This window comes from Aedes albopictus, chromosome 1 (genome assembly GCF_035046485.1).
Source record: "Aedes albopictus strain Foshan chromosome 1, AalbF5, whole genome shotgun sequence".
Taxonomy (NCBI): Eukaryota; Metazoa; Arthropoda; class Insecta; order Diptera; family Culicidae; genus Aedes; species Aedes albopictus.
Genome location: NC_085136.1, coordinates 287,374,664 through 287,388,774, shown reverse-complemented (window position 1 = coordinate 287,388,774; position 14,111 = coordinate 287,374,664). Strand labels below are relative to the sequence as shown.

General features: G+C 44.7%; 1 protein-coding gene across 1 annotated transcript; it reads left to right on the top strand.

Moving 5' to 3' along the window:
- Positions 1 to 1,160: 1,160 nt before the first annotated feature.
- LOC109427450 (uncharacterized) lies at positions 1,161 to 7,178 on the top strand. Its single transcript, XM_062860391.1, has one exon. The coding sequence runs from the start codon at positions 1,161 to 1,163 to the stop codon at positions 7,176 to 7,178; it is 6,018 nt and encodes a 2,005-aa protein (XP_062716375.1).
- The last annotated feature ends 6,933 nt before the right edge of the window (positions 7,179 to 14,111 follow it).

Sequence of the window (14,111 nt, the reverse complement as noted above, 5' to 3'; positions counted from 1 at the left end):
CAACTTTGGTTGCGGAGACCCCGGGTAGATGGGTGGTCGGGTATTATGTGGGCACGCTGTGAATTCCGAGAATTACTGCTCAATAGTGGGAGGTGGGAGGGATAAGGGAGAAAAGCAATCGAAGACCACCACCGCTTGTAATACACATCAGTGTTAATTAGTCAAGTTATCGGTCGTTGTCGAGCTGGACGGCTTTGGAACCGACTTTGTATAGCACTGAGTGGGTAAGTCTCCTTCAACCGTGGGGACAAGATGAATAGATTTGTGTAGCAACCTGTGGTTGCTTTGCATGCATGAAAGTTGTTAACTCACTGGAAAGCCAGTTGTTATTGCAGGGATAGTAGGTGTTGCGACCCACTGTGCCGCATCGCTCTCCAATATCTTCTAACCGTACCCCCTAACGAGAACCCAGCGTGCGCCCATGAAAGTGAGATGAGTGATGGATGACAGCGATAAGGTTGATAAGGGAGATGATAAATAGATAAAGTAACGAAAATCAAAAGTCATTGTTACGTAACTGAATTACATGCTCATGCAGCAAAGTTGAGATATTTAATCCTAAATTATTAGTGGTAAATTGACATGCAAATTATTATATTTATCGCTAAAAGCAAGTAAGGATCATGTGAAGTAACTTAAAACTAAATTTGTTCCTAATTAGTATACTTATTACTAGATTTCATGCAGTTTATCCTACGCTCGATAGTTAACCCTACTTCGTACAATCATTATTTGGAACTACAGGTAAAAGTGAATTTATATAGTCAAGTAGTTACTCTATAGAGCTCTTACTTTAGACCCGGCAGCCGTATCTATAGAGAATATTGAGGAATAAGATTCTCGAAATAATTGGATCTTGAGCGGATGAGGTGTGACTAAAACGTAAGTCTCTGTTGAGATAGTTTGGCTATAAGCATAATACGTAAATTATGACATGATTTTTAGGATATTAGAATACCCTCAATAAAGGTTATTGGAGATCTTGGAAAACGCACTCTCATTCCGCTGACGAAACAACAATTTCTAATATCGTTTTACGGCGGTTGGCGGTGCCTGCGAGGTCGTTTAATTGTTGATAGCTGCTGCCACGGCTGTGTACGTATTCGGCATCCCGGTGCGGGTATCATTACGAAGAGCACTGCAATCGTCACTGCAGAGGGATGTCCGAGGTAAACGGAAAAACAGCAGGTAAGACAGGTGACAACTGTGATGGAAAATCCGGAGATCAACTCCCGAAAGATACCGAAATCCCCCCACCTAACCCCTCTTGCTCGTATACCAAACCTCCCCTCGATAAGCATGACCCAAAGACCGTAATCGCGTACGAACCGAATAGTTGTCGGACCTGCTACAAGGCCGATAACAGCCTTATGGTCCAGTGTGATTCGTGTGACGATTGGCATCATTTCGTGTGTGTAGGAGTGACCCAGGAGGTCGAACAGAATAGCTGGAATTGCTGTAAATGCGTAACCGCGGCGGCGAACCAGAAGAAATCGAGCTCGAAATTGGAATCTCTGAAGACGAAGAAGGCCAAGAAAGTCAGCACGAAGGCGAAGGAGAAGAAGTCGTACAAACCGGCGGCTAGGCGTTCCGGGGACAAGAAGAAGGCGAAGAAGACGGACGAGGTGACTGCGGGTGTCAAACAGCGAAGTCAGGCGGGTGAGCAAGATGTTGGAGCGATGCAAACTAGCCAAAAGCTGGAGGTCGTTTCAAGATCGGTGAAGGAGACGACGGCGAACGGAAGAAAGGATGCGAAATCAGTGAAATCAACATCGTCGCGAAGGTCGGAGCGAATGGTGCTGGAAGTGCAGTTGAAGAAACTGGAAGCGGAAGAGACTCTAATGGAAGAGGAAATGAAGCGGAAGCGGGAATTGCTGCAGAAGAAGTTCAGTTTGCTTGAGGAAATTGCCGAAGCTGAGTCGCGCCGAAGTGTTCGTTCTAGTGTTGCCGGTGATCAGCAAGACCCAGCGGAGAAGGTGTCGTCATGGTTGAAGGACCAAAGGACGGACGAAAGCTCGCGATCCAGCAGTGCAGGGTCGTCAAGCAGCGAGGAAACGAGCAGCGATGAAGAAACCAGCGAAGCAGATTCGTCCACAGAGTCGTCGGAGGATGAAAACGAGGACAGCACAGAACGGTTCAAGCCAAATAAGCAGTCAACTCCTAAAAGTTCGAAACGACCCAAACCAACATCGGAGATTCGTGATAGATCATCAGCAGAGCGTGCGGGACTCACACCGGAACAGATAGCTGCCCGGCAAGTCGTTTCACGAGATCTGCCCAGATTCAGCGGAAATCCTGAGGAGTGGCCGATGTTCTTGTCAACATACGAGAGTACAACGAGAATGTGCGGCTATAGGGATGAGGAGAACATGATCCGGTTGCGGAATTGCTTGAAAGACGATGCTCTCAACACTGTCCGCAGTTTCCTCATGCTTCCCTCCACGGTTCCGAAGGCAATTAGTGCGCTGAAGCTACGTTTTGGACAGCCTCAAGCTATCATCAACACATTGAGAGCGAAGGTACTTGGAATGCCGTCTATCAAGGCCGACGCGATGGACAAACTGATCGAACATGCGTTGGCGGTGCAGAATTTGTGCAGCACAATCGACGCCTGCGGAAGGAAGGAGTACAAGCGGGACGTGACTCTGCTGAACGAGCTCGTCGGAAAGCTGCCACCTTCTCTCAAACTCGATTGGGCGAGGCATCAGAGGACGTTGAAGAAGATCAACTTGTTCACCTACAGCAAATGGATCTATTCTGTAGCCGAGGATGCCTGCTTGGTTTGCGGAACCCAACCGACGGAGAAGAACCAGGAACTTCACAGCAAGCCGAAAAGCAAGGCGTTTTTGAATACTCATTCCAACTATTCGTCTTCAGAAGTTTCAAAACAGAAGCCATCGGAGTTCCAGAGTCGAAACAGCCAGCCGGAAAGAAAGTATAGCGAGGCCGGCGCTACCAAATGTTGTGCAGTCTGTAAGGGAAGTTGCAAGAACGCTGGAAAGTGTCCAAGATTTTTGGAATTATCGTATGAAGCGAGATGGGCGACTGTACGTGAACTTCGAATGTGCCGCAGGTGCCTCAGACCACATGGTGGAAAGTGCGACGCTAAGCCTTGTGGGAAGAATAATTGCACCTTCAAACACCATGAACTGCTCCATAAGGACCTCACCGCTACAGGGCCCAGCAACAATACGAGTCGGCCAACGCAAGAAGAAACAAATGTAAACACTCATCTGTCGAGCTCCGGAGTAAGAATGTTCCGCTATCTACCGGTTACGTTGTTCGGGGCCAAGAAACAGATCGAATGCTATGCATTTCTGGACGATGGTTCGGAGTTAACGTTGATGGACCAAGGATTAGCAGAGGATTTGGAAGTAGCAGGTAAATCTGCACCACTCTGCCTGAAGTGGACCGGTGGAACTCATCGTTTCGAAGCGGAATCTCTGAGCGTTGATGTTGTCCTAAGCGGGCAAACCGGTAGAAAGTATACGCTAAATGACGTACGTACAGTTGGAGATTTGCAGTTGCCGGCCCAGTCTCTCGACGTGGATATCCTGAGGGAAAACTTCCCGTATCTTCGTGACCTTCCGATCGCTTCCTATAAGAACGCTCGTCCACGAATTCTGATAGGGGTGAAACATGCCAGAGTGGCACTCGTACGCAACAGTCGTGAGGGCAAGGAAGGAGAACCAATCGCCGTTAAGACGCTCCTTGGGTGGACGATATACGGTAGCTGCCGCCGCCCCGACTCAAGCAATGTGGTGCATCGAACTTACCACATTTGCGAGTGCAGCTCGCGCGCTGATGCAGATTTGCATCGTGACGTGAAGAATTTCTTCAGCCTGGAAGCTCTGGGAATCTCAAAGCTGGAGAAGAACTGCGTGTCAAGTGAGAATGAACGTGCCCAAGCTCTATTGCGGTCGTTGACACGCTTGGACGGAAGCCGATATGAGACGGGACTGTTATGGCGTTATGAGAAGATTCGTTTACCGGATAGCAAGCTGATGGCGTTACAGCGGTACAATTGTTTGGAGAAGCGAATGGAACGGGATCCAAAATTGGCATGTGTCCTACGCGAGAAGATCACCGATTATTTGGCTAAGGATTACATTCGAAAGCTGTCGACCGAAGAGCTTGAGGGAAAGCAGCAACGAGTGTGGTATCTGCCAATTTTCCCTGTTGTCAACCAAAACAAGCCCGGAAAGGTGCGCATAGTCTGGGACGCAGCAGCGGCTGTTCATGGTGTATCGTTGAATTCGGCGCTACTAACAGGACCAGATGAGCTTACTTCTCTGCCAGCTGTACTGTGTCAGTTTCGTAAATATCGAGTTGGAATTTGCGGCGATATCCGCGAAATGTTCCACCAAGTTCGAATGCGACCGGTGGACCAACATTGTCAGCGATTTTTCTGGCGGGACAGCGCTAACGAGGAGCCAAGCACTTACGTTATGAAAGTTATGACTTTCGGTGCTTGCTGTTCTCCAAGTACCGCTCAGTTCGTGAAGAACCAAAACGCGGAAAGATTCCAAGGGCAGCACCCGGCAGCAGTCGAAGCAATTATCAAAAAACATTATGTGGATGACATGCTGGCAAGTGAAGAGACGGAAGAAGCTGCCATCGAGCTAGCGAAGTCAGTACGGTATGTTCACGCGGAAGGAGGGTTTCAAATAAGAAACTGGATATCAAATTCTCAGCGAGTTCTGGCAGCGTTGCAAGACGGAGGAGTTCCGCAGAAGAACCTGGATTTGGCAGCGGAGATGGGGACAGAGAAGGTGTTAGGAATGTGGTGGGACACGGCGAAGGACTGCTTCACTTTCAAGATGTCTAAGACTCGTTTCGACGAAGCGCTGCTGAATGGAACGCGTCGACCAACAAAGAATGAGGTACTCCGTGTTCTGATGACAGTTTTCGATCCATTAGGACTCATATCAAACTACCTTATGCTCCTAAAAATCGTTCTTCAAGAAGTCTGGCGCTCTGGAGTTCAGTGGGGACAGCTGATTAAGGACAAGCAGTTCGAGGCGTGGATAGCTTGGATAAAACTTCTTCCACTACTGGAGGAAGTTAGTCTACCGCGTTGCTATCGTCAAGTAACGTCAGCTAGCCAAGATACGGACGTACAATTGCACGTGTTTGTAGACGCTAGCGAGAATGGTATGGCTGCCGCCGTGTATCTGCGCTTCGAAGAAGCAGGAAAAACGGAATGCACCTTGGTTTGTGCCAAGACCCGAGTTGCGCCGCTGAAATACCTTTCCATCCCTCGATTGGAGCTCACAGCAGCAGTAATTGGAACGAGACTGGCTAACAGCATGGTCCCAGAGTTATCATTGCCGATATCCAAACGTTTCTTCTGGTCGGACTCGAGAAATGTTCTATGCTGGTTGCAGTCGGATCATCGTAGGTACAGCCCATTCGTAGCAGTACGTGTCAGCGAGATTTTGGAATCTACGGAAGACTATGAATGGAGATGGGTTCCTTCCAAACTTAACGTGGCGGACGACGGGACTAAGTGGCAGCGACAACCGGATTTGACCCCAACTAGCAGATGGTTCAGAGGTCCGGAATATCTGTGGCAGCCGGAAGAATTCTGGCCCCCAGTTGCGCATAAAGGTGACGCCACAGACGAGGAACTCCGACCCAGCGTTCTATTGCATTACAACGCATCCGAGCCACCGATTCCCGCCATCAACTTTTCAAGCTGGAACCGTCTTTTGCGTGTAACAGGTTACGTGAAACGCTTTGTATCCAACTGCCGGCGTCGTGTAAGGAAGACTACTATCGTTTCAGGACCATTGTCCAGTGAAGAGTTACAACAAGCGGAAATTCACCAGATCCTAACAGCGCAGTACGACATATATGCAGATGAAATGGAGCTCCTGAAGTTAAGCCGAAACCAAAATCAACTGGCTCGTCAAATCCCGAAGAGCAGTGTCCTCTACAAACTTAGTCCGTTCCTGGATGCAATGGGCGTTCTGAGGATGAAAGGACGAGTCGACGCTTGCGAATTTCTACTGGAAGATGCTAAGAATCCCGTTATCTTGCCACGAGACCATCCTGTTACACGATTGGTTCTCATACACTACCACGAAAAATTCCATCACAGAAACCAAAAAACCGTCCTGAACGAGGTTCGACAGCGCTTTTGCATCTCGCGTTTGCGAGTAGCCCTCAAGAAAATTAGAAGCGGCTGTCAGCGATGCAAAAACCGAGACGCAGTTCCAAAACCACCGGAAATGGCAGATCTCCCGCTGGGTAGATTGGCTGCTTATACTCGTCCTTTCTCTCATGTGGGAGTAGATTACTTCGGTCCAATTGAGGTCACTTTGGGAAGAAGGGTCGAGAAGAGGTGGGGGGTCTTATTAACCTGTCTTACTGTCCGGGCTGTCCATTTGGAGGTCGCCCACTCCTTGAGCACTAGTTCGTGCATCATGGCACTCCGGAACTTCATTGTTCGACGAGGGACTCCGGTATCGTTCTATAGCGATAGGGGTTCAAACTTTATTGGAGCGGATAGAGAGTTGCGAGAAGCACTTCAGTCCGTAGATCAGGAGACGATCACGCAAGAGTTCACCAGCCCACAGACGTCTTGGTGTTTCAACCCGCCTGCTTCACCGCACATGGGTGGTAGCTGGGAACGATTGATCCAAAGTGTGAAGAAGAATTTAGGAGAGATCGTTGGAAGCAGGCGTCCCAGTGATGAAGAACTACGCAACGCGCTCATCGAAGTCGAGGGAGTGCTGAATGCTCGGCCGCTGACAGACATTCCAGTGGACGACGAATCTGCGCCGGCCCTTACGCCAAATCATTTTTTACTCGGATCATCGGATGGGTCAAAACCGTTGACATTGTGCAGCGATAGCGCAGAGGTTAGGCGGCACGGTCATGAGCTTTCTCAGGTAATGGCTAATCGCTTCTGGCAACGATGGCTACAGGAGTACCTTCCTGAAATCACTAGACGCACTAAATGGTATCAGAAGGTGAAGGCGATTGAAGTCGGGGACATAGTGGTAATTACAGATCCAGAACACCCAAGGAACTGCTGGCCGAAGGGCCGCGTAATCGGGACAGTCAACCGGAACGGACAAGTGCGGAGAGCCACGGTGCAGACGGCGAAGGGGATCTACGAAAGACCAGCCGTTAAGTTAGCGGTTCTCGACGTGAAGAGCGTAGCGGAGTAAGCCACTTGGAGTTGGCATACTGGGGGGGACTGTTGCGACCCACTGTGCCGCATCGCTCTCCAATATCTTCTAACCGTACCCCCTAACGAGAACCCAGCGTGCGCCCATGAAAGTGAGATGAGTGATGGATGACAGCGATAAGGTTGATAAGGGAGATGATAAATAGATAAAGTAACGAAAATCAAAAGTCATTGTTACGTAACTGAATTACATGCTCATGCAGCAAAGTTGAGATATTTAATCCTAAATTATTAGTGGTAAATTGACATGCAAATTATTATATTTATCGCTAAAAGCAAGTAAGGATCATGTGAAGTAACTTAAAACTAAATTTGTTCCTAATTAGTATACTTATTACTAGATTTCATGCAGTTTATCCTACGCTCGATAGTTAACCCTACTTCGTACAATCATTATTTGGAACTACAGGTAAAAGTGAATTTATATAGTCAAGTAGTTACTCTATAGAGCTCTTACTTTAGACCCGGCAGCCGTATCTATAGAGAATATTGAGGAATAAGATTCTCGAAATAATTGGATCTTGAGCGGATGAGGTGTGACTAAAACGTAAGTCTCTGTTGAGATAGTTTGGCTATAAGCATAATACGTAAATTATGACATGATTTTTAGGATATTAGAATACCCTCAATAAAGGTTATTGGAGATCTTGGAAAACGCACTCTCATTCCGCTGACGAAACAACAGTAGGTGTGAATTAGCAATTGCATTTTAGTCATGAGACAGATAAGCACTATTTGTATATTTACTAAGCAGTTTGTCATTTCAAGTGACGGATTCTTACTATACTACTTTCAGTTCTGAGCACGCATGGTTGTGCAGAGGGCTGAATAGAAAGATCTCCATCTCGGGAGATTGCCCGCCATGGCCTTGACCTGTGGCCAGGTTAAATTTCTGTCGACTTCCTTTATGTTTTTGTTGATGTTGCGCCACCATGAGGCATTGGGTCTGCTTCTACTGCGATGTCCTGCTGGGTTCCAATCTTACAGCTTACAGATTTTGTTCCCGCCCATGCGTAGAGTGTGGCATTGAGTTCTATGGGAGTTTCAGAAAGGTTTCGGAGAGAGTTTCAGGTGGGTTCCGAATGGGTTTCTGGATGGGTTTCCAGAGGACTTTCAAGGAAACCTCATAAGTTTTCAGAGGGGTTTCAAGGCATTTCAGGGTTTCGGATTACATCGGTGAAATATCCCCTTCCCTGGAATAGCCATGAAAACACTCGAACGCTCCTGAAATCCTCTTAAACCCGCTGAAATTCCTTGGAACGCGCTCACACCGCTTGAAATACAGGGGTAGTAACACCATGGAGTGCCTCTGAAACCTGATGGTTAAAGTACCGAGAACCTGGGATCGAATCCCACTCGCGACAAACTCTCAAAATATGAGTTCTTCGTTCGGAAGGAAAGTGAAACGTGAGCCCTGAGATGAACTTGCCCTGGGTTAAAGATTTCGTTTAAAAGGATTACAATAAAATTATCTGGAACCTCGTGGAAGACCCTTGAAACCGATTGAAATCCCCTAGAACGATCCTGAAATCCCCAGAAAACCACCGGAACAACCCCTGACACTCTTTAAAACGACCCTGAAACGCCATGGAAACCCCATGAAGTCTCATGGAACGCCCTCAAAATCCCCGAGATTCTCCTGAGGTCATAAAACTCCTTGGAATGGCCCAGAGTTCCTTAAACGCCCTGGTACATTTCTGAAACGCCCTGGAACACCTCTAGAAAGCCCATGGGCCTTTTGAAACGCTTAGGAATATCCCTGAAATTCCTTACAACGCCCTTGTAACGCTTCTGAAACCCACTGCAACATTATGAGACCCACTTCAACTGAAATTCCACGAAATGGCCCTAAAGCAACCTGAACTTTTTGAAACACCCTGCTGGTGTAGGGACTGGATGAGTGACGCACTAACACAAGCGCAGGAAGAAAGGAGATACGCCCTGACCAAAGGAGGACCTTGATTAAGGAGGTGCGCAGACGTTGTTGGTGGCAGCTGCGACTAGGAAGCGGAGACTCTGGATTCTTGCGGTTACCTGTATCAGAGGATGTAGTAAAGGAAACAATCGAAAATGTGGCCGACGGTGGATACTACACCTGGAACACCATCAATGCCTCGTGAAAACTCACGGAACGCTCACGAAACTCCATGAAATGCCCATTTGAAACTTCATGGAACGTATTTAAAACACCCCTGGGACCCTATGAAACCCTTCAGGAACACCCGTGAAACCATCTGGAACCACCTGGAACATCCTGTAGTGCCCCTGAAATCCCCTGGAACATCCCTAGGACGCCTCTAAAACCCCATTTAAATCCCTGTGGAACACACACAAAACTCTATGGAACACCCATGAAACTTCCTGGAACACATCTGGAACAGCATTACTCCTTAAAACTTCCTTGAACCGCTTGGAACGCTCATGAAACTCCAACTTAATGATCCGTCCCCTATAAAGTCCATGTAATACCCCTGGAATACTCGTAGAACCATCTGGAAACTCCTGGATAACCTATGATGTATGACTAAATTTGAAAACAAATCTAACAGTTTAGGTAATGCCGCTGTTCAACAATTGGATCATGGATGCTTGATGGGAATGTGATTAAAAAACAATGATTTATCCAATAAAATGACAATGAAAACGTAATTAAAAAAAATCTGAACTGTAAAGAACATCCTTACAGTTCCTGTAACTGTGGTGTGACCTTGACCATTTCGTCAAATGATTTCTCCAGGATTTTTTTTTTGCAGGGTATCTCCTGGAATCTCCTCAAATTTCTCCTGAATTCCTAAACGATTACGCTAGGAATTCCCGCAGATATTCCATCAAGGATTTCAGGAGTTTTCCAGGAGTTCTCCAAAAGACTCTTCCAAGATTTCTTTAAAGCTTGTACTAGAAATTCCTTATAGAGTTTTGCTAAAAGTTTTTTCCAAAGGTTCCTTCAGCAATTTCTCTAAGTATTATCCAAAAAAAATCCTAAATGGATTGCGCAAATGGTTTCTAGGGAAAATTTCCTAATCATTTCTGCAGGGAAAACTTCATCGATCACTACAGTAATGCCATCATGGATTCATTCAAAAGTTTCTCCAATGAGTCTACTGCATATTTTTTCATCCAAATATTATAAAAAAAATCAGTTTTTCTTGAATTTTCCTAGGACTTCTACAAATATTATGACAGAAACATCTCAAAGCATTCCACAGTGGGAAAAAATAGGTATAAAACGCGAATAAATTCAATATCTCTGCTCGGAGTGGATGGATTCAAATGAATTTTTGACACAAACTGCAAAAATCTCTACAGTTTCAGATAAGGAGGGTGTCATTCACCACACGATGTTGGAAATCAGTGAATTTGGCTCGTTTTACCCCACTCTCTCTATCATTCGCCTTTTTGAGAAAATCGTCATCTATTCCTGACTGACGCGCAAAATAAATTACTTATTAAACTCGTATTTGTGTAAAAACTTCCATAGTATCTGCAATTTAACAGAGGGTTGGTCCTGCTCTTATCGATTGCGTTCCACTCCGGGCGGAGATACATGTGGAATTTCAAAGAAATAGGGGACATCGGGGTTATTTGAAGATATTTCAATTTTTAAAGCCGTGCGGTAAGCCAAATCAGCTCCATTCGATACCACGGAAGTTTTTACACAATCACGACTTAAAAAAAATCATTTATTTTGCACTTCAGAAATTTTCGAAAAAGGTGAAAAAGAGAGAGAGTGGGGTAAAACGAGCTAAATACATTGACTTCCAGCATCGTGCGGCGAATGACACATTCCTTATCTGAAACTATAGAGAATTTTACAGTTTGTGTTAAAAATTCATTCAAATCCATTCACTCCGAGCAGAGATATTGAATTTATTCGCGTTTTATAGCTATTTTTTCCCATTGTGCATTCATCCAAGGGTTCTCAAGAAATTCCTCCGTGTGCTCTTCTATTTTTTCGAAGGAATTTGTAAGAATTCCTTTGGAATTTTCCCAAGCATTCCATCTAGGATTCCTTCGGGCACATTTCTAATGATTCCTTCAGCAATTCACTTGCCAATTTATATAACAATATGTCCTAGAATTCCGTCACCAATTTAAGAAAGAGATTAGTTACAGATTCTCGTAGTTTTTTTTTCTTCCAAGGCTTCTATAGAAATGCCTTATGTATTTTTTTTTTTCAGAAAATACCCCCAAAAAATTCTCTTGAGATTTTTTAAGATTTTTCCAAACAAACAATTTTTCAATAACTATCAAGGGAATATTTGCTCCCAGGAGAGATCACAGCAGGCTGCGCGCGCGGGTGGTTGAGTTTTTGGTCTGCTGTCAAGTTTTTTCCGCTTCCGTGTGATTTTAGATTCGGTCGAATATAGTGTAATGTGTGAGTGATTTCGTGAGAAAAATATGAATGCTGCATTGAGTTTTGATTGCGGAACCGTATAAGAAATCTTTCGGTGAAGATTCTAGTTTGATTCGTTTGGCGGGAAAAAGTGAAAAGCAAGATAGAGTTTGAAGTGTTCTGAATTTAGTGCGACGGTTGGGATAGGAGGCTTTCACTAGAGATGCAGGAAGGCTAGTGGTTAAAATTCAAGATCGCTGGGCAGCGAGTTATTCTAAGAAAGTTGGTGAGATATTCCAGTTTGAGAATACGACTGGTGGTTCTTGTGAGGTGAATTCTTAGAGAGGAGTGGTTTTAGAGCGGATTTGTTTTGACATCGTGATGGTGATGAATAGTCTCGGCGCCCAGAGAAGCAGAGCGGCGTTCGGCGTCGGTTGATCACCGACCAACTTCATCACGCGACGTGGGATCCCAAAGCTGGTGAGAGAGTTCTAATTATTATTTTATTTCTTTGCGTATGCCACATTTACTTTGTAAGGCAGTCAGGAAGTTCATTTGAAGCATGACACATAAAATTATTTTATTTTAGTTTCCGGATCCCGAGAGGGTTTCCCTCATTTTATCCTTAAGCAACATAAGAAGGTAAATGATTTCTTGATCATTGAGGTACATTATGTTTCACTGCTACATTGTTCGTCCGTGGTTTCTTTATTGAATGCTATTTTTTAACACCATAATAATTTACTTTTCCAGTTCTATGCCGTGTTGATTGTAGATTTCATTCCTTAAGCGGAAGAATGACGACGGTAATTTGGTGAGAACGTTTCATGCTTAGTTATTCATGCTTACATCTATTTACACAACATCTAATCGAGTCGCATAACTTAAACATACTGAATTGAAAACCATTCCCGTACCGAAATCCTATCTCCTTTCTATTTACGAGAGCGTCGGTGAGTCGCTGGCATCTCGATAAATAGATAGCATCCCTTCCCTATTTTCCCTCCCATCCACATAACGTGTTTCTTATCGTTTCAGAGAGCGAGCAATGGCGCTTAAACCTAGGCTTGTTAGCCAGGACACATGGTCCAAATGCCTGTGCCCCATCCCTGAAGCAAAAAGGCCCATGGAGTGACGCAATTTCTTAGCTATGTCACTCCCAACGTTGGTGTTTAATATACTAAACCACTTACACTTACACCAACACATCTACATAACCTACTCAAATACACTTACACAATATGAATCTTGTCGCATCACTCGCTTATAGTGATTCCCCAATCATCCCATTTCAAATATCCAACTCCTTGACACTTATGGGGGAGTCGGTGAGTCGCTGACCTCTTGTAAAGTAGGTGTCATATCATCATATCCTTTCCTATCCTCGTAACGGAGAAGATGGGCGTGGCCGGCAATGGAAGTTCTCATGTCTTTTTTACTTCAACCTCTGATTGGATAGCTGTTCCTTCCCAAATAGCATTCCATAAGCAATTAGAATAAGAGTATTAAAGATATAACATGACAACTTTCAGTATGCAATCTACGAATTACTCCGTTACCACGCAACGCAACGCAACGCAACGCAACGCAACTATCAAGGGAATATTTGCTCCCAGGGTTTACCCAAGTGTTCCTCCACAAATTCCTTAAAGATTCATACGGTTATTCTTTCAAGTATTTCTCCTAATTACACTATGCATTCCTTCAGATATTCAGGATTTTTCGGAGTTTTCTTAAAGGATGCTGCTAAAAGCTCCTAAAAAGAACTACTTAGAAGAGTTTCTCTAGAAACTTCTTCAAGGGTTTCTTCAGAAGTTTTTGGGAGGAGTTTTTTAGAAATTCCGTGAATGATTCTTCCAAAGTTTACTAATGGAATTGCATCAAGGATTGCAAAGAGAATTTTAATAATGATTTCTTCAGGAGAAAACCTTGAAGGGTTCCTTTAAATATTTTGACAGGGATTGCTAAAATCTAATTATGAAACGTCGTCAGAAAAAAATGCAAGGGTTTCTCCATAAATTTCCACAAGAGATTCTTCAGAAAATTATCTAAGTATTTTCTAGGAAATTCCTTTACATATTCCTCAAATGCCTTGAGGAATTCCTGAGGGCATTCCTTAAGGATTTTGCAAGAAAATTTATTGATAAAACCCGGAGAAAATCCCATGAATAATTCTCAAGGAATTTTTTTGAGTAATTCCTGAGGCTGAAGAAGCTTCAGGAGCAGGGGCGTACAATTTCGTTTCAATGATACACTTTCATGCAACATTTGAATGAGTCACTTCAAGTGTTTCATACATTTTTCTAATGACTCAGTCGTTAAAAAAAACTTTTCCACTCATCGTAGCACTCGGTAGTCTCCCACCCGGTCGCATTGCTTGTGCTTCACCCGTCAGAACATTAGTGTCTCACTGGTGCGCGCTAGTCTCTCAATGGTAACGGGCGCCGGTTAATTGGATTTAAGTGGTCGAATTTGTTATCGAAACATAATTATCATTCTATTGGCGTGCACCACTATTTAAAAATGTGGTTTAAATAGTGTTTTTAGCATGTTGAAGTATTTCAATGACTCATAAATGAA

What these genes read in the sequence shown, in the direction of transcription:
- LOC109427450 (XM_062860391.1), top strand. Translation starts at nt 1,161, where the DNA reads ATGTCCGAGGTAAACGGAAAAACAGCAGGTAAGACAGGTGACAACTGT.